At 37.2% G+C, this 22,350-nt stretch overlaps 1 protein-coding gene across 1 annotated transcript; it reads right to left on the minus strand.

Annotated features, from left to right (window-relative positions):
• Positions 267-7,918, minus strand: LOC109234037 (tocopherol cyclase, chloroplastic). Its single transcript, XM_019399859.1, has 10 exons — positions 7,507-7,918; positions 6,045-6,289; positions 5,446-5,525; positions 5,116-5,192; positions 3,636-3,805; positions 2,757-2,854; positions 2,210-2,317; positions 1,888-2,004; positions 1,526-1,675; positions 267-638 (listed from the first exon to the last, which is right to left on the minus strand). The coding sequence occupies exons 1-10, from the start codon at positions 7,824-7,826 to the stop codon at positions 462-464; spliced, it is 1,542 nt and encodes a 513-aa protein (XP_019255404.1). The 5' UTR covers positions 7,827-7,918; the 3' UTR covers positions 267-461.

A 22,350-nucleotide genomic window follows, 5' to 3' on the forward strand; every position in this document is an offset into this window, starting at 1 on the left:
TTCCCGCCCTTACCCATTTCGTCTCATATATGTTTACCTAAATTATATATTTTTCAAAAACATTTTCTGCTATCTAGCCAAACACTAGAAAATAAGTAAGAACCACTTATTTTCTAAGAAAACATTTTCCAAGAAAAATATTTTCCAAGGTACCAAACACACCCTTAGTTGTTGAAGCATAGGAGTAACAATCTGAAACTTTAAAGTACGAATTCCATCTACAGTACTTGACTTGAGCGCATCTGCCCCCACCGTGATGGACAAGATTACCTTGGTAACAATATGTTTTACCACGATATATAAATAAAATCACCTACAACCGCAAATTCTTTTCCTCTAATTTTGGTCAATAACATAACATCACACGAAATACTGTTAGGTGCCACTTGAGAGATGTCAAAAGGAAAGATGATGCTACTTACAAAATGTATTCAAGAACAAACTATAGCCTTTTGCGTTGCTTACAGGCCAGGAGGTTTGAGAAATGGAGTCAAGCCGAATATGCTATCCAAATCCACAGGAACGTTAATAGCTCGAGTAACAATTTCTGGCATCTGTGCTTTTCCCTTCCATGTGTTGAACCATGGTCCTCCCCCAACTTCTAGACCTGCCATATTGCTTGTAACATCCAAAATAACCTACAAAAAGCAACAACGTCATTGAAGATAAAAGAAAAGCGATCAATGGCTGCTGGGTCAATGTTGGCCGACAACTGGATCAAAATATGAAGAAGTTATGCAATGCAGTATGAAATAACTAAATCAAGGTACTCTTTTGGTCCCTTTTAACAAGTGAAATTTTACTGGTTGGGAGGATAAGGAGTTTGAACCTTAACAGTAATATGTTAATTGGTAGAGCAGACCACCAAAGTAATATATGTAGCATTGTCATTCTTTAACAGATTTGAATTGTTTGCTTAATAAATTGGGAGTTATTAAACCAGTGAAATTGTATAGACCTGTCCATTTAGTGGAATTATATTAAGTGAAAAACTGAACATCACAAAACAGAAATGTCAAGCTAAGTAATTTGGATGGAAGGAAAATATCCCCAAATTTAACAAAAATAGAAGTCATAGACAAGCTTAGCAAGCAAACGAAGTGGATGATATGAATTTTAGAGATCTCTTATGCAGTGAATAGTAATGCAAGAATTGTTATGTGATAACTTATAATGCAAGAATCTTTTGCGATGAATAACAATACATGTATTGTTATATAGATATTCCCTAATTTAAGAGCATTTTTGTCTTTAAATATTCTTATCCATTATTGTTAATACATTTATTCTTATTCTGCGTTTTATCCCGCATAACATAGCACCAAATTCAAATATAAGTTACATCGGCGTTTGTAATTCAAATGTCTAGTTTCAGGTATTCTAATACAGAGTTGTTGATCAAGTTTTGTTTTGTAAGTATATGGAAATAAGTTTACTTATCTCCAAACTAAACGACCCCTAAAAAGTTCATGCATCTCTACTTTAACTTCCAAATATGATAAGTACGCCCCAAAATAACATGTACCTTTCCTTTACTTCCATTACTCTTCCGTTCCCATAACCGCAGCCTTAGATCACCGAAACACGTGTCTCTACATGCAGGAGCGAGACCCATCTCATCTGTGGGAGCGCGCAATGTGGTACCAGGATCTTCCGCCGTTGCTTCCAGTTCTACCTGTTCAAGTTACATATCCAAATTAGGTATCTAATGCATCTACCACAAACACACTTAATCAGCTTCCTATTCTGATCAATGAAATTCAGGTCTTTTGGGACTTAAATAGGGCATTAATTTTCATTTGGTAAAGACAAACCAAAATGCCAAATTGGCTTCAGCACTGATGCAAGATATCGGAAAGGAGTTATATTCTCAAAATGCAAACTTACTGTATGTGTCTCATTCTCCCCAAATATATGCCATTTACCCCATTGAGCAATTTCCCAACTAACGCTAGCATTCCATGGAACAAATTCATAGAAAATACCTCCATAGTGAATTCCTATCTGCAAGGATTTGTTAAATGTAAGGATTAATAAAGGTAGTGAAATTACATAGTAAAGCAAAAACTAGCAAAGTATAAGCTTTCAAGATACAGCATGAAATACTATCTCTTTCCTCGTCTGAATGCATTGCTCAAATGAAGTTCGACAAAACTGGTAACCAATGAAGAGAGAAGGGAAACAAGGGCAAAACTCGCAAGGGAAGTACCAAAGCAGCATTTTCAAAAGTCTGACTCAATCCAGGAAGCTGCCTTAATCCACCACCAGCTGTCAAAGCAACATCTCCAATCGCACCTTCAAAGACACTGCATTGCACCTGTAATTAAAAAGATTGAATGCAAACTGAGAAAGGAAAATAACGACGTATTGCATTTCCAGCAGTAGAAAGTGACGTTACAATTTAATGAACTAATTGTTTGCTTTGAACATTAGTCTGTTCAGCCTCACACCTACCCTTCTTTTTTTTTTTTTCCCTTCCAGAGTTTCATGAGAACTTAGGAGATCTAAGTTGACACATCGGCTAATTGAATAACAAATAGTTCATTGATTCTTTAGCCGAGTTTACCTCTCAGAAATCTCATGGAGGATATACCCTGAATGCCAAATATCCAATCCCAAAACCAGTGATAAAAAAAGACAGGAAAAATAATGTAGACAAGGTATACAAAATGGTTCATAATTCTTAAAAAAGTTGGACACAAACAAGAAGCTGAAATATATTCTGCAAAATGAGACGCGAAGGAGGCAAGAGGTACCCAAAACCACTTTCTTGGGAAGGCACCACCCCAATTCTTTTCAGAGTACGAAGGAGCATTTTGAAACTCATATCGCTGACCATCCCACTCTATCCAGCCTGGTAGAAGAAATTCATGATTAGGTGCTTCCTCTTATTCCTTTTTATGTTTATCAAACAAACAACAGAACATTGCACTCCACTTTTTAGCTGATAAATATTTGCATTTCAACTCTAATCATTAAAGTACATGAAATATGGATCTGGTTTCTACAGCATAGTCCAAAATACCAACCTTCTTTTATTTCTTATTTTATACTTGTCAAATACCAAACCTACAGTTCTGCGACTCTCAATAGGGTCTCAGGGTGACCCTAGATGGACTTAGGATGCTTTTCAAAATAAAGAGTTCTTCTTTTACGCCAGCTAGTAAACAGTTCAAAAGAAACAGTCAAATGATTTGATGTGCAGGTGATATTGCATTTTGTAATCCGTAAAATATGGATTCCAGCACTTCCTTTGTGCTGATGTTTTAATACACCGTTACCCATTTCAAAAAACAGTCAAATGATCAATCTGATTTCATAATAGCATATCCGTCACGTGGTTTTTGGAGATAACAATTTAAATAAAAGGATCATAAGATCCAGTTTATCGTATTAATCCTGATGACATGGTAAAATTGAAAAATTGGAGGACTGAAAGGAGGATGTAAAGAGGCGTATAGGATCTTATAAGTCCAAACTGGGGCCAAGAGATCAGACTGAAAAACTATGAGGGTAGATTAATGAAAAACTTCCAACTCATACAACAGAGAACTCCATGAAATGAAATAAGAGCAGAGAAAATGCTTGATAAGCTGAAGCCCAACTGAAAAGCTGGGAAAAGAATTAGATATTACCTGTTGAAAGTCCAGCTGCCATGCATATTTGCCAATGTGGTTCAAATACAGGAAAAGCAGCAGGCCATCCTGCTGTGGACTTCTGCTTTGAATTAACGTCACCCCATCCATAAATGGGTCGCGTGCTATACTCCCAGCTAGCAGTTTTCACAATTTCAGTATAATCTGTCCTGTCAAGTTAAGTCATACCAATTGATCAGCACCTATATGATAACCGTACAAAAAATAACATACAAATATAATTTTCTTCTTCCCAAACTTCAAGCAGAAAGTATGTTAGGACTCAATCTACCTTAATTACAAGATAACAAAGGCCAAACATATCCTTAATGAACTTGTTGATAATATCTAATGTTGGAGAAACCTAGGACCAGATACTGTTCTATAAGGTATGGGCAAGGCAATCGTTAAGATTTTTTTCTTTTTTCTTTTGGAGGTAATGTTAAGAAAACTTGTTGGCGGGATACATTGACAGCCCCTTCAACTTGCCAGTATATTTTAGTTAGACCCTTGAATTAAGGCGTGTTCCAATTGAGCACCTGAAGACAAGACAAACTGTTCCTATTAGACACTTCCGGCTCAATCTTGGAAAAGCTTCTGCGCGTGTTCTTAAGAACCCATTGCGTGGATAAGTTAACCAATTAAAGCATGCCCCACTACTTTAATTACACACATCAAATATAAGCCTCTGTTATAACAAAGAAAACCAAGATCAGTCAGTTAAAAAGAACCTAATCAATTAAAAACAATTCTTGCTCCATTAAATAAAGACCTGCTCCGTTAAAAAGAGAAAATCAAGAGTCATTTCCCTAAAATCTTCCCAAGGAGTGTCTAATAGGCACACTTTGTCATGGGTTCAGGTGTTCAATTGGAACAGGCATTAGTTGGAGTGTCCAAGTAAAATATAGTTGCAAGTTTAAGGGGCTGTCGATGTATTCCTCCAAAGTTGTCTGATTCATGAGAGGAGAAATTTGGTTGAAAAGAAAGACAACAGCAATGTAGCATATAATTTACAGCATTAAGGCAAAAGAGCTGCTGAAGAGTTATAATACACTAGTAACAACTATAATGAGAACTCCATTCTGGTCCATTACGATGTGCAGCAAGATCCTTGCTTTGTGCAACAGTATAACTGCTACAACCTTGATATGCTTGTTATTAAATGTTGAATACAAGATCCTAGGGTTGTTAAATACAGCACCATCTTGGTATTGAACTGAAAAAACATATCTTCTCCAAGAAAAGAAGCAATATTCCCTGCTTCTCGAGTGAGGGAAAGTAAAAGGAGAAACGGTATATCAATTTCTTTACATCATACAGAATTAAGTAGCCTAAGAAGGGGATATGAAATACTTAATACTCAAAGAATATCATAACAATTTGAAGCAAACAATGCTGCTGAACTTGATTTCTGCTCCACTCTGTTTCAAGAGAATACGCATATTGAAAACAACACAAGAAACTTCAAAGAAATAAGTACCTCCCGTCATTGCAAATACTTCCTTGATGCCAAAGTGGGGTAACTTGAAAACCCTCTACAACCCGACGATTAAACTCCTATACAAGCCATTAGAAAGACATAAGGTCAATCATAGGGCATACTAGGGATGTGAATGGTGGAGTTTTCTTATAGGAAATGTCACCAGTTAGTATAATTGTATGATTACTTAAGTAAGGCAGGTAGATGCAGTATCAATGTCCAAACTGTAAACTCATAATTTATTGTTAAAAAACGCGATCTTTGAAAATATATTACTTAAGGGAAAAAGATTAAAAGTTTAACTGAGGGCAGACAATGTAAGGTAGAGACCTGCGGAGGAACTTCCCTATTTGGAGGCCTAGCACTATTTTGGGCAATGAAGGTGTTCCCAAGCATCAGTTCATGCCTACCTGATCATAACATACTGTTATCCGTTAGAGCATAGGGAAAATTTTAAACGGAACACAACAACATGCTACATTGCGGAAAACAATACTAGTCCTTTTCCCGACAAGAGACGATTCTTGGTGGGATATAAAAAGGTAAAACTGCATGCTATATTCAAAAGTAATCCTCATTATAGAAAGATGTGACTAGAACAAATAAGAGAGAGAAATCATAAGTAGAGAACATCCTCGTGGTTTTAGCACACTGTGAAATTGGTCACACCGAGAAAATTCCTAATATGACTGATTTAAAATGACAAGGCTCTGAATAACTTCAAAGGAAATTCATAAGGGAAGACAGAAACCTTCTTCTGCTAAAAAGATGAAAGGTAAGGACAGGAATAGCTTTCATTTACTGAACTACTACTACGCATGAGAAGAGATGATAATCCACTTTGATAGAGGGGCTTCAGTCCTAGTACCACAGAAACTCATTGCCAGCTCAAAATAACAAAAATCACATAGAAAATTGTAAGAACATACTTCCCCAGAAGTTTGAAGACTCTTGAGTATATTGACAAATATACTTGTCATCTGGACCAAGAATTTGAGCTCCCACACCAGTAAACCGAGGACCATATTGCAACTCCTCAAAGCTGCTCAATTTCTTGGGAAATGCAGGATTCTCTACAGAATACATAAAGCAGAAACTCTGTCTGCATTCTGGAATTGATACCTTAAAGAACCAACCTTCAAAGAATTTTCTGCTACTTCCATCAAAATGGTACCTAAGACATCAAAATAACATGACTTATACTGCACCAATGACCAAACTACAAAGTAAATTATCACAAATGGGTCATCCTACTTCTATATTCCACTCTAAATATCAAAAAGCAAATTCTAACTCCAGATTACTTCACACCTCCACTCTTCTCAGTAAACAAATACTGCATTTTTCCAATTCTTTCCAAGCAACTTTCTTTCTCATATTTGGAATTAAAGATCAAACACATAAATATGATGGGCGCTTAACAATCAAATCCTTTGAGGAATTTACTATTACATTTCAATTTCATTCAATTAAATCATAAAAAATGGCACGGATCTCAATTAAAAGTCAATTTTTTGAGAAATTTAGTACTCACCTCATTTCAATTTATACGACACACTTTCCTTATTAATTTGTTCCAAAAAGAATGATATATTTCTATATTTGGAAACAGAACTTCTCACTTAACCATTTTACAAGCTTTTATAGTCACACAAATTGAAGGCCCCACAAAAGCTTTTACCGTTAGGGGTCGTTTGGTACGAGGTATAAGAAGGTATAGTGCTGGTATACAAAATTAATACCACCTTAATACTTTGTTTGCTTAGCAAAACTGGTATAAGTTATCCCGGGATTTAAAATTTGTACCGGTATAACTTATACCTTGTAGAGGGTGGGGTAATTAGTGCTGGGATAACTTATACCTTCTCCTTAGAAATTATGCAATTGTCATTTTTAATACAACGTACCAACCAGCGGATAAAAAACAATACCAGGATAACTAATCCCGGCATAACTTATCCCGGCATAAGCCGTATTCGAACCAAACGACCCCTTAAGCTTTTAAGACCACAAGTTTCAAATAAAAAATTTGTTTCTTCTTAAACTCCGTACCGAGTCAAACTACCTCACATAAATTGGAACGGAAGGAGTATTTATATTTCAATTTCATCAACTAAATCATCAAAAATGGCATGGATTTCAATTAAACATCAAATATCTAATATTTGATGGGTGCTTAAGAATCAAATTTTTTTTGAGAGAATTACTGTAATATTTCAGTATCATTCACCTAAAAATCATCAAAAATCGCATGGATTTCAATAAAAAATCATACACACATAAATTTGATGGGGTGCTTCAAATCTTTTTTTAGACAACTACTGTTATATATCAATTCCATTCAGCTATATCATCAAAAACAAGAAGGGCATGGATTAGTAGTCCTGTTACCCGCTATGAGGAGTTCGAAGAGGACGATTAGAAGGTGTAGAAGAGTAAACCGGTTTCACAGCCTCCCTATTTTCCTCTTTTGTCATTTCAACAGATGAATCAGCTCCTGCGACTGAGTTCACTACACATGCATGTCTTGATTTTTGACACTGCAGCTTCAAGGTAGACGAAACAGTGCTCAAATTCTTGAACTTGGTCAAAGAGAGAATTTTCCCATTTGTTACTGAAGTTGCGGAATTAGTCACAGTCCAAGAAAATCCAAGATTTTTCTTAGGCTGAGAAATTGAAGAGATGGTGGAAAAATCGTATATGTTCTCCATTGTAGTACAAGATTTGAGAGGTTTAGTCAATTGGGTTTTGGAGCATTGCTAATAAGAGGGGTAGTGAGAGTTGCAACTAGGAGTATTATTGTTTTCTGGTATTTTATAAGGTGACTTTTCGAATTTTAATCTCACTGAAACAAGTGTGCAGTTTCCAACCAGCCACGTGAATAATGTGAGAAATATCTTCTGTGCAAATTAAAGGGTACGTGCACTGTTAGCCACTAATAAGATTTTATTTTAAGTTACTGTTTAAAATATTTTTAGTTTTTAACCACTACTTTAATAAATTTTTACACGCTTGACGAAATACCCTTCTGCTATAATAATTTTGCTGAAACCTACATTCCTTATTTAGGTGATAAATTCGCTCAACTTATTTACCTATAGAGAACGTAAATAAGCTTTTTGTGATTGCACAGAACTTTGCCCAACTTTGCTTGTGATCGCTCAAGCTTTCTCCTCCTATTTCAAACTAGAGTATTCAACTTTCTCGTCCAAATTTTATCATAAAATTACAGTTTGTCCTAAAATTTCAAATATCTATGTGTGGATTTTTATTTGGTTGCTGGAGAATAAGATGCAAGAAATTTGATATTTTTTTTTTCTTTTTCTGGATTGATAAAGTTAAGGACATCGTGTCCTTAACTTTATGACTGTTGTGTAAATATTGAGGATAAAGTGTCCTGTATTTGCAACTTGTATTGATAAAGTTAAGGACATTTGTGTCCTTAACTTCATGAATATTGATGACAAAGTATCCTGTATTTGCAACTTGTATGATAAAGTTTAGGACACGATATCCTTAACTTTATGACTACTGTGTAAATATTAAGGACATAAAGTCCTGTATTTGCAACTTGTATTGATATAGTTTAGAAATTAGGACATCGTGTCCTTAACTTCATAACTTATATATTAATATTAAGGACAAAGTATTCTGTATTTGCAACTTGTATTAATAAAGTTTAGGACATCGTGTTCTTAACTTCATGACTGCTGTATAAATATTAAGGACAAAGTGTCCTGTATTTGCAACTTGTACTGATAAAGCTTAGGACATCGTGTCATTAACTTCTTGACTACTGCGCAAATATTAAGAACACAGTGTCCTGAATTTCCCATTTTCTTGACTTGCACGATGGATACAATATGTATTATAGTTATTTTTAATGGTAGATGGACCGCAGACTATAACTCTCTGGATCATCAAACAAAGCTTGTTCTAGTACCTAAGTCAATTCGATTTGAAGATTTCGTCAACTAGGTCTTTGAAGTAATTGAATTGGATAGAGACAAGTTTGAAGCAATGATATGGTTTGATATCAACCTGGGAACTAGCAAGGGAATGGTTGTATCCAAAGATTTAAATCTCCACACATGTATAGAGTTACTAAAAAGTCATTCACTCTTCAAGGGCTGTCGTTTCATTGTTGATGCTTCGGAAATAGTTTTTGTCTCTACAAGCACCTTTGAACATGTCAATATAGAAACTCAACAAGACAATCAAGACAAATGCCAACAGATAATGGAAATAGATGTGGTTGAACCTGAACCAATAATTGAAGAGGTGCTTCAAATATTTAATTCTATTCAAGTGGAAGGACAAAGCATTATAGAGATTGACAACCAACAAGCTTTGGGTAATTAAGTCTTAGAGAGTGCACCAGTAATAGAAGAAGTTGCTAAAAAAATCCTCTACTCAACTAACTAGACGAAGCTCAAAGTCGAAACAAAAAGAATCCCCAACTATAATATTAAGAGAAAATGCTTCGTTGGATGAATAAAAGTGGGATCAATATTTGACAAAAAGAAGAGTATAATTAAATATTTTTCGAATATAGCAATTAAAGGCCATTTTGAATTCAAGGTTGTTCGATCAAGCTCAACAAGATATTTATTGAAATGCAATGATGAAAATTGTGGGTGGTGTGTGCGTGCTTTCATAATTAAAGATTCAACGCTATTCAAGATAGTAAAGATTGAGAAAAATCATGACTGCTCAGTTAACACTACGAAAGCTGATCAAAGGCATGCAACTTCAAAGTTGATTAGTGGTTACACATTGACAATCTTCGAGACCCAAGGTTTGAAGTTACACCAGACTTTGTCATGGCAGAAATGCAAAAATTGCATGGAGTAGACATTGGTTATCACAAGGCGTGACGTGCTATTCAACGTGCTTCAGCTTTAATGAGAGGAACTCCTGAAGAGAATTATGAATTATTGTCTTCATACTTGTACATGATAAAAAGTAAAAACCCGGGAACATACACTAACATAAAGATAGACGACAACAACAGGTAATCAGTCAAAAAGAGTTTATTAGTCTGTTTAAACTTTAGGACATGGTGTCCTTAACTTTGATGGGTGCGGTGTAAATGTTAAGGACATGATGTCCTTAACTTTGATGTGTGCATTATAAATGTTAATGACATGGTATCCTTAACTTTGATGGGTGCAGTGTAAATGTTAAGGACATGGTGTCCTTAGCTTTGATGTGTGCATTGTAAATGTTAAGGACATAATGTCCTTAACTTTGATGTGTGCAGTGTAAATATTAAGGACATGGTGTCCTTAACTTTGATGGATACAGTGTAAATGTTAAGAATATAGTGTCCTTAACTTTGATGTGTGCATTGTAAATGTTAAGGACATGGTGTCCTTAACTTTGATGGGTGCAGTGTAAATGTTAAGAACATGTTGTCCTTAACTTTGATGTGTGCAGTATAAATGTTAAGGACATGGTGTCCTTAACTTTGATGTGTACATTATAAATGTTAAGGACATGGTGTTCTTAACTTTGATAGGTGCAGTGTACCATGTCCTTAACTTTGATGGGTGCAGTGTAAATGTTAAGGACATGGTGTCCTTAATTTTGATGTGTGCATTGTAAATATTAAGGACATTATGTCCTTAACTTTGATGTTTGCAGTGTAAATGTTAAGGACATGGTGTCCTTAACTTTGATGTGTGCGGTGTATATGTTAAGGACGTGGTGTCCTGTATTTTCACCTTCTATTGTTAAACTGTATTTTTAGGTTTGTTTATATATTTTATGCATATGGATCATCAATAGCTGGTTGGAATTATTGTAGACCGGTGATTGTTGTTGATGCAACTATTTTGAAGTCAAAATATCGTGGTGTTTTAATGATTTCAGTTTCAAAGGATGCAAATAACCAAATATTCCACATAGCCATTGGGATTACAGAATATAAAAAATACAACTCCTATGAGTGGTACTTTAGTGAGCTTCACAATGCAATTGGAAGCTGTGAAAATTTAATTTTTTTTATCAGATAGGCATCAATCTATTGCACATGACATCGCAAAGGTATATCCTGAAAGCCACCATGGGTTTTGTATCTATCATTTGGAGCAGAACCTAAAGCGAAGAAAAGTAAAAAGTGAGGTCATAAAAATTTTCAAAGTGCTGCAAGAGTATACAGGCGCAAAGAATTTGATCTATACATGTCAGAGATAGTAAAAGTTAATAAAAAGACTTTGACTACTTGATGGAAGAACCACCGGAAAGGTGGTCACGTTCTTGTTGTCCACGACGAAGATATGACATGTTCACAACAAACATAGTTGAGTCAATGAATTCTGTGCTATTAGAAGCAAGGGAGCTGCCTATATTGAGAATGATGGATTTCATCCAAGTGAATCTAAAACGTTGGTTTTATGAAAGAAGAAATGAAGCGGAAGGAACTTTTTATGAAAATGTTGTGTAGAAGAGGAATTGAAGAACAAGATAGATTTAGCTTTTACTTTAAATGTAAGTATTATGTTCTTACTTTATCTTATTATTTTAATGATAATTTAACATAATGTACTAGATTATAGTTTTTCAACTTTGAAGGTCTTCCCTATTGATTCATGGTGTTCTAGAGTTGAGGAAGAAGGAAACACTTTCTTGGTGGACTTAAACAAAAGAACATGTGATTGTTTTTCAGTTTCAATTAGATGAATTACCATGTATACATGCAATTGCAGCTATCGAGAAGAGAAACATCAAGAAGTCCAATTTCTGCTCGGACTGGTACTTAAAGGAATCTTGGCTGAAAATGTATGAAAGACAAATACATCCTGTAGGACATACGGATTCAAAGATTGTAGCAGAGAGTGTTAAGTCACAAATTATTAAACCTCCAGATTTCAAGGTCCCGCCAGGTAGAAGGCAGAAGAAAAGGCATATTCCAGCTACCAAATCATCAAAAATAACATTCAAATGTGGTCGTTGCAGAAGAATTGGTCATAATAGAACATCTTGTATATATTCTCCAGCAGTCCACCCATTTTCAAGGAAGCATAGAGAAATATAGATCTATCAACTTTTGTTTATCTAGTCTTTTAATTTTTTGCTATAAATTGGATTCATTTAGATTGTTTTTATTTGAGCAAGTAAACTTTAGCAGATGGTTATATAAAAAATATCCTGAATTTTCAAAGTTTCTATGTGCTTACGTGTTCTTTGTTTCTTTTTCTTTTTTCGGGAGTTCAAATTTCCTTTGCCGGACCAACTATTATTTATGGAATTATACTCTTGCCATAAGTAAACAAGAAAGTCCTTTTCTTTATAAAACTTGACGCCTGCAGCTTGCTACATCTTATTTTTAAAATGAGATTGGTACAAGTAAACTTCAGGATATAATTTTTTGAAACGTTCTGAAAATTTGAAGTATGACTCTAATATTAAGGACATAAATTTCTAAAATGTCCTTTAATTCTGGAAAGTGCTCTTTGTTTCTTTTTCTTTTTTTTGGGAGTTCAAATTTCCTTTGTCGGATCAATTATTATTTATGGGATTATACTCTTGCCATAAGTAAATAAGAAAGTCCTTTTTTTTTTTTTTATAAAACTTGACGTCTGCAGCTTGCTACATCTTATTTTTAAAATGAGTTGGTAGTAAACTTCAGGACATAATTTTCTGAAACGTCCTGAAAATTTGAAGTATGACTCTAATATTAAGTACATAAAATGTCTTTAACTTCTGGAAATCTCAGTTTAGTATCTAGATTTCCAGAAGTTCATGACATTTCAGAAAAATATGTCCTGGATATTATTTTCATCCTTCAACAAATCAGGACATTTATGAACATTATGTCTTGAAGTTCTACAACAATCAATGTGTGTTGCTTTATCTATTCAATCTTGAAAACAGATAGGAATCTTTTGCAATAGCTCTACAGATTCGCAAGACTGTGCAAATTAACAATAACTGGAAGGAATCTGAAAAACTAAGACAATTTAATCAAAAATTGGTAGTTTAAAACTGTGGAAAAATGGACAAATCAGTAGTTAACAGAAAGAGAGAAATTAATAACATGATCCATTCATATTACTGCAGAAACTGTTATTTGGCAAAGCTGCAACTAAAAATTTATGCTATGCAAACAAAATAAAGTGGCTTATGAACAATTTACAGGACATTTTAAAAATATACTACTAGCAATTCCACTACAGCTGACTTTCTATCCTACTACACTACACCTCCTTCGGACGAGAAGTTTCATTTTCACTATCATCGTCGTCGCCGACTTTTTCTGGTGGTGTTTCATAACCAGAATTTCTTTTCCACTCTCCATGTGCCCAAAGATTTGCTGCAAGTTCTTTACTGAAGTTTGATATGTCCTCAGGTTGTAATTTTGGACATCTTTTCCCATCATCAACAACTCGACATACTTGATTAGGAATGCACCACAATCAGTATGGGGAGTCAATTAAAAAATATCTTTGATAAATAAATCTAAAGTACATATAAATTATATAGAAAATGACAACACTTACGATCCAGTTTGTTTTGGTGATCTTTGCCACTGAATATCAAATTTATTGAATGCATTTCCAAAAGACTTATGATTTTTCTCAAACTGTGAGAACTTTAGCAAGTGGGGGATCACACGCGCATACATTTCAATATGTTTCAATTCATCCTCATATGGTTCACTACATATGGGATCGTACACATCAATCTTTTTCTCATTCAAGTCTAATACCCCCAAAAGAAATTGCGTCACATCATCATCATCTTCTGAAGGTAGCCGATATGTAAAAAAGATTTTATCAACCTCTATCCAAGCAATTCCACATCTACGATTGTCACCCCATACATATGGTGTGAGAACCAATTGATTATCACCACACCAGAACTCATCTGAAGCATCTTCATTGAAATCCTTATACACAAGTAGAATATATTTATAAAAAACTATATCTGTAGTTGTGCAACGAAATGGATGGGCGCAAGGGTGGTAGCATTCCTTCTTTCTCAAATAATACAAGGCAATTTCAATATACTTCATAAAAAGGCAAAAAAATAAAGAAAATCCATCAGTCATAAATATTAAAAAAAATATCAAATTAAGGAGAAAGAAAAGAAATGCCTTGTAAATTAACAAACCTTATCATCAAATACATAGCTACTATCAGAAAGCTCAAGGAAAAATATTTTGCTACTGATTTTTTGATTGTACAATTTATATGGATTCTTTCTCACACCATTGTCCTCAGCATATATATCAGTTTGTCCCCTAAAATTTGAAAATATCAAAGTTAGAAAGCTTATAAGTTAGTCCTCAATTCCTAATAAGTGCATAATTTCAAAAATTAAGGACACTTGGTCTTGGAGTTAGAGTTGGAAGTTCAAATATTAAGGTCAGGTAGTCCTTAACTTAGACTTACAAGCTCATAAATTAAGGACAGTTAGTTCTGAACTTAGAGTAACAAGCTCATAAGTTAAGGACACTTGGTCCTGAACTTAGAGTGGAAGTTCAAAAATTAAGGACATTTGGTCTTGATGTTAGAGTTGAAAATTCAAAAATTAAGGACAGGTAATCCTTAACTTAGACTTAGAAGCTCATAAATTAAGGACAATTTGTCCTGAACTTAACAAGCTCATAAGTTAAGGACACTTGGTCTTGAACTTAGAGTTGGAAGTTCAAAAATTAAGGACACTTGGTCCTGAAGTTAGAGTTGGAAGTTTAAAAATTAAGGACAGGTAGTCCTGACCTTAGAGTTACAAGTTCAAAAGTTAAGGACACTTAGTACTGAACTTAAAGTTACAAGCTCAAAAGTTAAGGACACTTAGTCCTGAACTTAGAGTTACAAGCTCAAAAATTTAGGACATTTAGTCCTGAATTTAGAGTTGGAAGCTCAAAAATTTAGGATACTTAATCCTGAATTTAAAATTAGAAGTTCAAGACACAAATTTAAGCAATTAAGAAATAATGAATACATTTAGGGACTTACACTTATTTGCGACCTTTCCTTTTTTCCTTGCCCAACCACCCAATGAGTTTCTTCAATAATTTTCATCATCTTTAGCATAATTAAAAACACATGTACGAGTATATTTTGATTTTATCCAGCCCGTACACTCGGTAGTATTTTCATTATGCGCCATCGATGTTCCTCTTCTGTTTATCTGTTCAAAAGGAGATTTCATGTCACGACCCCGGTTCGCCCTCCGTGAACCATCATGCGGCACCTAGTCTCTACGACTAGGTAAGCCTAAATTGCGGAAAAGAAATCAAAATTTGCGGAAGTAAAACAATTTAAAACAGAAATAAGAAATAACCAGTGTATAAATGTGCCGCTCGGCATACACCATATTTAACTCTCAAAACCAACACATAAATCCAAGACCCGGAAACCCATGAATCACAAGCTAAGAATTACTACATAGCTCTAACTCCAGATTGTCTAACAAAGAAAAGAAATACAGAAGGGCTAATACTAAAAAACAAGAACAGAAAGAGACTCCTCGGTCTGCGGACGTTGAAGTCTCTACAGAAGCGCCCCGCCTCAAGGATGATAAGACTGAGCGAAAGTACCTGGATCTGCACATGAAAAACATGCGCTGGAAGGGCATGAGTACACCATAGCGGTACTCACTAAGTGCAAATCCTAACCTCGGTCGGGTAGTGACGAGGAAGGTCAGGGCCCTACTGAGGTTAAATAATAATATAAGGTTTAACAGTGTAAATAAGTAACACAGGATATGAAGGACAGCAACAACTATTACAAAGGCAAGTAAAACACAGAAAGAGAATACAACTCAGCTCCGAGATAACAACCGGGGATCTCCCAGGATACCGTCCTGTAGTCCCCAAAAATAAATATCATTTCCAGTGGATCTCCCGGGTGCATTCCCGTAGTCCAACTCATAAAAGTGTAGGGGATCTCCCGAAATGCAATTCCGTAGTCCCAAAGTAAACATACAGGGGAGCTCCCGGGATACCGTCCCGTAGTCCCAAATAAAAATACTCAGTACTGGGGAATCTACCGGGTGCAATCCCGTAGTTCTAATGTAAAAGTGCAGGGGGATCTCCCGGAATACCAATCCGTAGTCCCAAAGTAAACATACAGGGGAGCTCCCGGGATACCGTCCCGTAGTCCCAAAATAAATGCGCAGCAACAACAAGAATTCAATCCAATCAATTTCATATCAAAGTGAAGCAGGTAATCCTAACCTAGCATGGTTCACGTAATACAAATAAGGCAGTTAAGGCGAATAGAGAAATTTAGTCAAGTAGACATGCTTCTTTAGGCTACAGCAGGTTTAGTTTCAAAACAGTGTAAGCAAGAAAAGGAAAAACACAATTCAAGGCTATTTTTAATGTAAACCGGATTTCCAACAATTAGCACAAGTACGCGCTCGTCACCTCACGTACGAGGCATTTCAATTACCACAATATAAATCCTAAGGGGAAAAGGTCCCCCACGCAAGGTTGGACAAGCCACTTACCTCGAACAAGTGCAAGTCAACCCGAAACCACGCTTTTGCCACAAGTATCCGACTCCAAATGGTCCAAATCTAGTCAATTCAATTGCATATTGTAAATAACACCTCAAGTAACTGATTCCACAATTAAATTCTAAGATAATACACGAAAATAGGAAAAATGACCAAAATGCCCCTCGGCCCACGTCTCGGAATCGGGTAAAATTTACATTTTTAGAACTCTCATACCCTCACGAGTCTAACCATACCAAAATTATCCAATTCCGATACCATTTGGTCCTTCAAATCATCATTTTACATTTTTGAAAGATTTCACAAATTTTCTTCCCAATTTCCATCCCAAATCACTAATTAAATGATGAATTCAATGATAGATTCATCTACTCTAGCCAAATCAGAGTTAGAATCACTTACACCGATGAATTTTTTGAAAAACCTTCGAAAAATCGCCAAAATCCGAGCTCTCTAGGTCAAAATATGAAATAAAACCCAAAACCTCGTATTTATAGAGCACCCCCCGGATTTCCACCACCGGACCGCACAAAAACGAGTGCTGTCCGCACAAAACCAGTGCGGTCAGCACAAAAACGAGTGCTGTCCGCACATGTTTTGACTGCAGTGACAGGCTTTAGTATTTTGGCCATAACTTTCTCTACAGATGTCCAAATTGTGATTTCTTTACCTTTCTGGAAACTAGACACGAAGTGCTACAACCTTTGATTTTGAATCATCCCAAAATTCCTTGTAGATCAAAAGATATGAGCTTCTGAAGTAGGAAACCAGTGAAATTTTCCTTACTGCGGACCGCATTGCATTTTGTGCGGCCGCACAGACCCACCGCGGACGCACTGGATTTTGTGCGGACCGCACTGGTGGGTTCCGAGGCATGCAACTCTTCTGGACCTGCAACAACTATGATTTCGGCCTAAAACATCCCGGAACCTACCCGGAACTCACCCGAGTCCCCGGGACTTCAAACCAATTGTACCAACACATCCCATGACATCGTTCAAACTTGTTCACAACTTCGGAACGCTCACAACAACATCAAATCACCAATTTAACATAGGATTCAAGCCTAAGAACTCCAAGAGCTCTTAACTTATGCTTTCGATCAAAAAGTCTATCAAATCTCGTCCGAATGACCTGAAATTTTGCAAGCACGTCACATTCGACACTACGGAGTTACTCCAACTTTCGGAATTCCATTCCGACCCTCGGATCAAAATCTCACTATTGAACTGGAAACTTCAAAATTCGACCTTTCGGCATTTCAAGCCTAAATTAGCTACGGACCTCCAAAACACAATCCGACCACGCCCCTAAACCCGAAATCACCCAACGGAGCTAACAGAACCATCGAATTTCCATTCCGAGGCCGTCTTCACACTGTTCCGACTACGGTCAACTTTCCGACACTTAAGCTCTCATTTAGGGACTAAGTGTCCCAAAACTCTCCGAAACTTAAAACCGAACATCCCGGCAAATCCAAAATAGCAGAAATAGACTCGTGGGAAGCAGTTAGTAGGGGATCGGGGCGTTAGTTCTTAAGACGACCGGCCGGGTCATCACATCTTCCTACACTTAAACGTTCGTTCTTCCTCGAACGAGCATAGAGACATACCTGAAGTGAAGCTGCTCATGGCCCCAAACTGCTGAGCCACACGCTAGAGCTCAAAACGACCGGTCAGGTCGTTACATCCTCTCCCACTTAAACATACGTTCGTCCTCGAACGTGCTAAGAACTGTGTTGGGGTTGTCTGAAATCACTGTTTAACACCTCGAGCACCTACCCGTGCTACCACAACTCAGCTGGGTACCCTAGCTCGATCAATCTGAAGATATCTTTTTTTTTTCACGTAAGCAAATAAGCCTTAGAGCCCAATTCCTACATCCAGAATTCTCTGTCAGGCCTGTTCCAACATACGCTTACCGTATCAATAACTACCCGCGGCACCAAAACATGACTGGATATCTTAGCTGGATTCACACCTTGCACCACTTTACTCACAGGATCACAATAACATTCTCTGATCAAATTAGTCGAAATTCCACGAATCTGATGCTCCCATTGCACCTCATGACCTACATAGGTCTTGCTCTAACTCTCACAATACCGCCAAGACGGAAGAGGTGTGTAGAAATTCATACCCAACTGCCGAATCAACAAATCATTGGGTCTATACTCCTGATAAGAACCATCACCTCATTCTGAACCAAATAATGGTCTTAGCTCCTTAATATACTTCAGATAATCAGATTGCACTAATCCTAAATCCAATGATCTCGTCTTACCCAGTACGAACCGCTCAGGCAATAAGCCACCCCGGACATGATCAAAAGTCTCATATGATGCCACAATGTGCCAATAGGCTATGAACTCGAACGTGACAAAAGGAAAACGAACTCTAGAAGGAACTACTCAACTCACGCACTAATATGAACTTTCCTTAGAAAATAGGAAGCAAGGCATACAACAATATCATATAGAAAACTGTACTCAACATCACACTATTGCGGCGTGCAACCCGATTTAAATAACATACCCATGGCGGCGTGCCACCCGATCCACACATAGAATTCACATAAGGAGATATACATCGAGCTAAACTGCTCATTATAACAAAATTCCGAATATCAGTCACAAGCACGCTAAGTGCATAATACCATCCCTGGGGAGAAATATAGTGCCATAGGCTACAAAACTCAAACACAACTGAGGTGCGATATACGATCTGAATCTCGAGAGCCATCCTGCTCATATACCATCATCTCTAAGCGAAACCTCAACACATAAGAAATTCATCAAGCCGTCTCAAAACTCATACGGCGCAATATATCATTTCATGAAATAGTTGACGACGAAATAGTACCCCGACTACTTGTCCAAAGGAGCGCATTGCTGAAATGAACACATCTGGCCTGATATAGAGCCCATATTCACATTTAGATCCATCCACAGACCTTAAGCTAATTCTGATCACACCGATCTAGGCTAATAACCTTTCGAAGGTCCATAATACTCCCTTTTTCTCACAACACACGAGAACTACCATCATAACCGGGGCAATCCTCCACGGTCCACAACCCAATAAGTCGAGTGCCCTCCAAGCATAAATTCTCAAATTAATGATATCACCATCGTCTTCATACTTGGTTTAAATATTCAATCAATTAAGTGACTACATGCCACACTTATACAATCTTCCTATGTGGCACGCTCCCACGACCTTCCGTAACAAATAACAAATATGCGTATCCATACCACCAGCCGCACTAACGCTGAGAAGCGTTCAAGAATTCATAACCAGGATGCAAGGCCTTTTCACAAAACACCGATCTCAGGTGACGCTGAAGATGATACCCACTTACTTTAAACATTGAAACTCCTTTACTGCTCATCCAAGCTTGCGACCTCCTTGTCAACACCGAACTGCAACCTTGATCCTCACTTCAAATTCCATACCACACATTGCACCAACATACTAATATACGATAGAACACGATTTTCATCATAACTCCGTAACCACTAATAGATTAATACTTCATCATATAAAACTTTCCACTTAACTCACTTCAGGAGAACCATAGCAACACACAGGTGAATTCTCATAACCGTAGAATATGCAAATCTCTAAGTAGTGGTCTAAGCCACCATAGCCCTTCTGGGATCAGCCTATACATGACAGGCCATAACAGTGGAATACTTCTGAATAACATCAATTACGGCGGTCGACAAACCTCACACGTGCCATCATAAATCACTTGCATAACTTGATCACGTTGAAGGAAATGATCACTACCACCAATATGCCAATTCAATTATGGCTAATCAATCTATCTTCTTTCAAATTAATTCTTGATTGCCTTAGAAATAATAATAACTCCATTCAACACATAACACACTCCATCCGCACTCATCCCGAGTGACCTTGAATCACGAGACCATGCTGTCTCAAATCCCACGAACCATTTCATACCTCCCAAATGCTACACACGAGTCAAAACATCATAGAACATTCTGTGCCTCTTCTCATAAGCTGCTACAAAGATTGATTCTTAACCGTAGGCTCGAAATCATTAGGCACCACGCTTTGCCCCTTTGAATCCTCTAGGACCGTTGTTGAGAGCCATCCGCTCTGACTTGGCCCCGAATATAATCAACTCCATGAATCTTCTAGCACATGAATACCCTCTCGACGAAGCACCCGGCAGAATCACTTCCCTTGAAACCCGCCTCTATACAAGGCATAAATCCTGAATTCGAGCTCACTCTCTAGCTGCACAAGTCCATTCACCCCTCGTGGACATCAATTAAATGTGCGGCAACATCCTTCCAATTCAAAGTTACGTTGTATCCTTCTTCATTTCAAGTAGCTCCTTCTTTTATATCAAATCTCCTGCCGCATAATAGCCCATACTTCAAATTAGATCTGTAGACCCCAATCATCAATCACCAAAATTCCCAAGTCGTTCCAAACTCTCCTTAAGGTGCGTAGTCATCCTAGCACAAAGCCCATATGCAAATCCGCCACTCTCCCACTTTGGCGGAACTCACCCCTCTAATCGACCACTCGACCCTTGCTTCTTATACTTGGCCTTCTAGAAAATTTAACCACCGCCTGACACTCCCCACATGTCTTTCCTCATCCTTTGCTGCTCAGTTGTTGCCTTAATAAAATCTATCTTCGTAGCACTTGAACCCACGAATTGCTACTAACTTTAAACCTTTTCGGAGATCATCTTTCTCGAGCCCTCGACATTAGAAACACCGATTCTATCCTGAACCACCGCACCCGCGATATCCAATAGTCGTTTCTCCAATATTATTTCACAATATCCTACCCCAAGGGCGAATTGCAGAAGACCATAACACCGGCGAAGTTAATACATACAATCGAGGACGACGACACTACATCGTAGATAAAAATTCCACCACGCTCGAATATACCGAGTCTCGTTACTCCATCACCCCAAATCTGGACATTCATAGGCCAATTACTTTTCCTTCGCCGGAAGTAAAATATCATATCTCTGAATCGTGCACTAAGTAGATTTCCTTTCAACTCATTCACCGCCCCAAAACATAGGCAAGCCTCCTACCATCAAGTCAACACTGTGCGATAACCAATCGCGAGCATCATAGCAACCTGTGCATAGCCTCCAAGCTCTTAGGAGCACAAATATCGAGCCGAAACGATAGAAAAATCCTTCCGCAAGACAACGACAATAGCTCACCCAACTATACCGGGAGAAACATCCCGCACCACATCTGTAGTACCATTACAATTCTTCAATTCTCAATTTATAACAAGCGGTTCGCCTCGCGTAAGATTGAGTAGGAAGGAAACAAGGGCATAAGCCTCAAGGAATCAAGTCGCACGATGAGGAAATCAAGAAGTGGGATTTTCCTAACGGTTACATAGCCTCAAGTAGAAAAGTACATACGTCTCCGTACCGATCAGCGAGACTCTAATAAACCGGCTTGTGATCCATGACTCCTATGAACCTAGAGCTCTGATACCAACTTGTCACGACACCGGTTTGCCCTCCGTGAACCATCGTGACGGCACGTAGTCTCTACGACTAGGTAAGCCTAAATTGCGGAAAAGAAATCAAAATTTGCCGAAGTAAAACAATTTAAAATAGAAATAAGAAATAACCAGTGTATAAATGTGTCGCTTGGCATATACCATATTTAAATCTCAAAACCAACACATAAATACAAGACCCGGAAACCCATGAATCACAAGCTAAGAAGTACTACATAGCTCT

This window comes from Nicotiana attenuata, chromosome 11, assembly GCF_001879085.1.
Source record: "Nicotiana attenuata strain UT chromosome 11, NIATTr2, whole genome shotgun sequence".
Classification (NCBI taxonomy): Eukaryota; Viridiplantae; Streptophyta; class Magnoliopsida; order Solanales; family Solanaceae; genus Nicotiana; species Nicotiana attenuata.

Coding starts and splice junctions, on each gene's coding strand:
- LOC109234037 (XM_019399859.1), bottom strand. CDS start 7,826: ATGGAGAACATATACGATTTTTCCACCATCTCTTCAATTTCTCAGCCT. Junction 3,806..5,115: donor AGTATTTGCAATGACGGGAG/GTACTTATTTCT, acceptor TTAACTTGACAG/GACAGATTATACTGAAATTG. Junction 1,676..1,887: donor GGGAGAATGAGACACATACA/GTAAGTTTGCAT, acceptor TAACTTGAACAG/GTAGAACTGGAAGCAACGGC.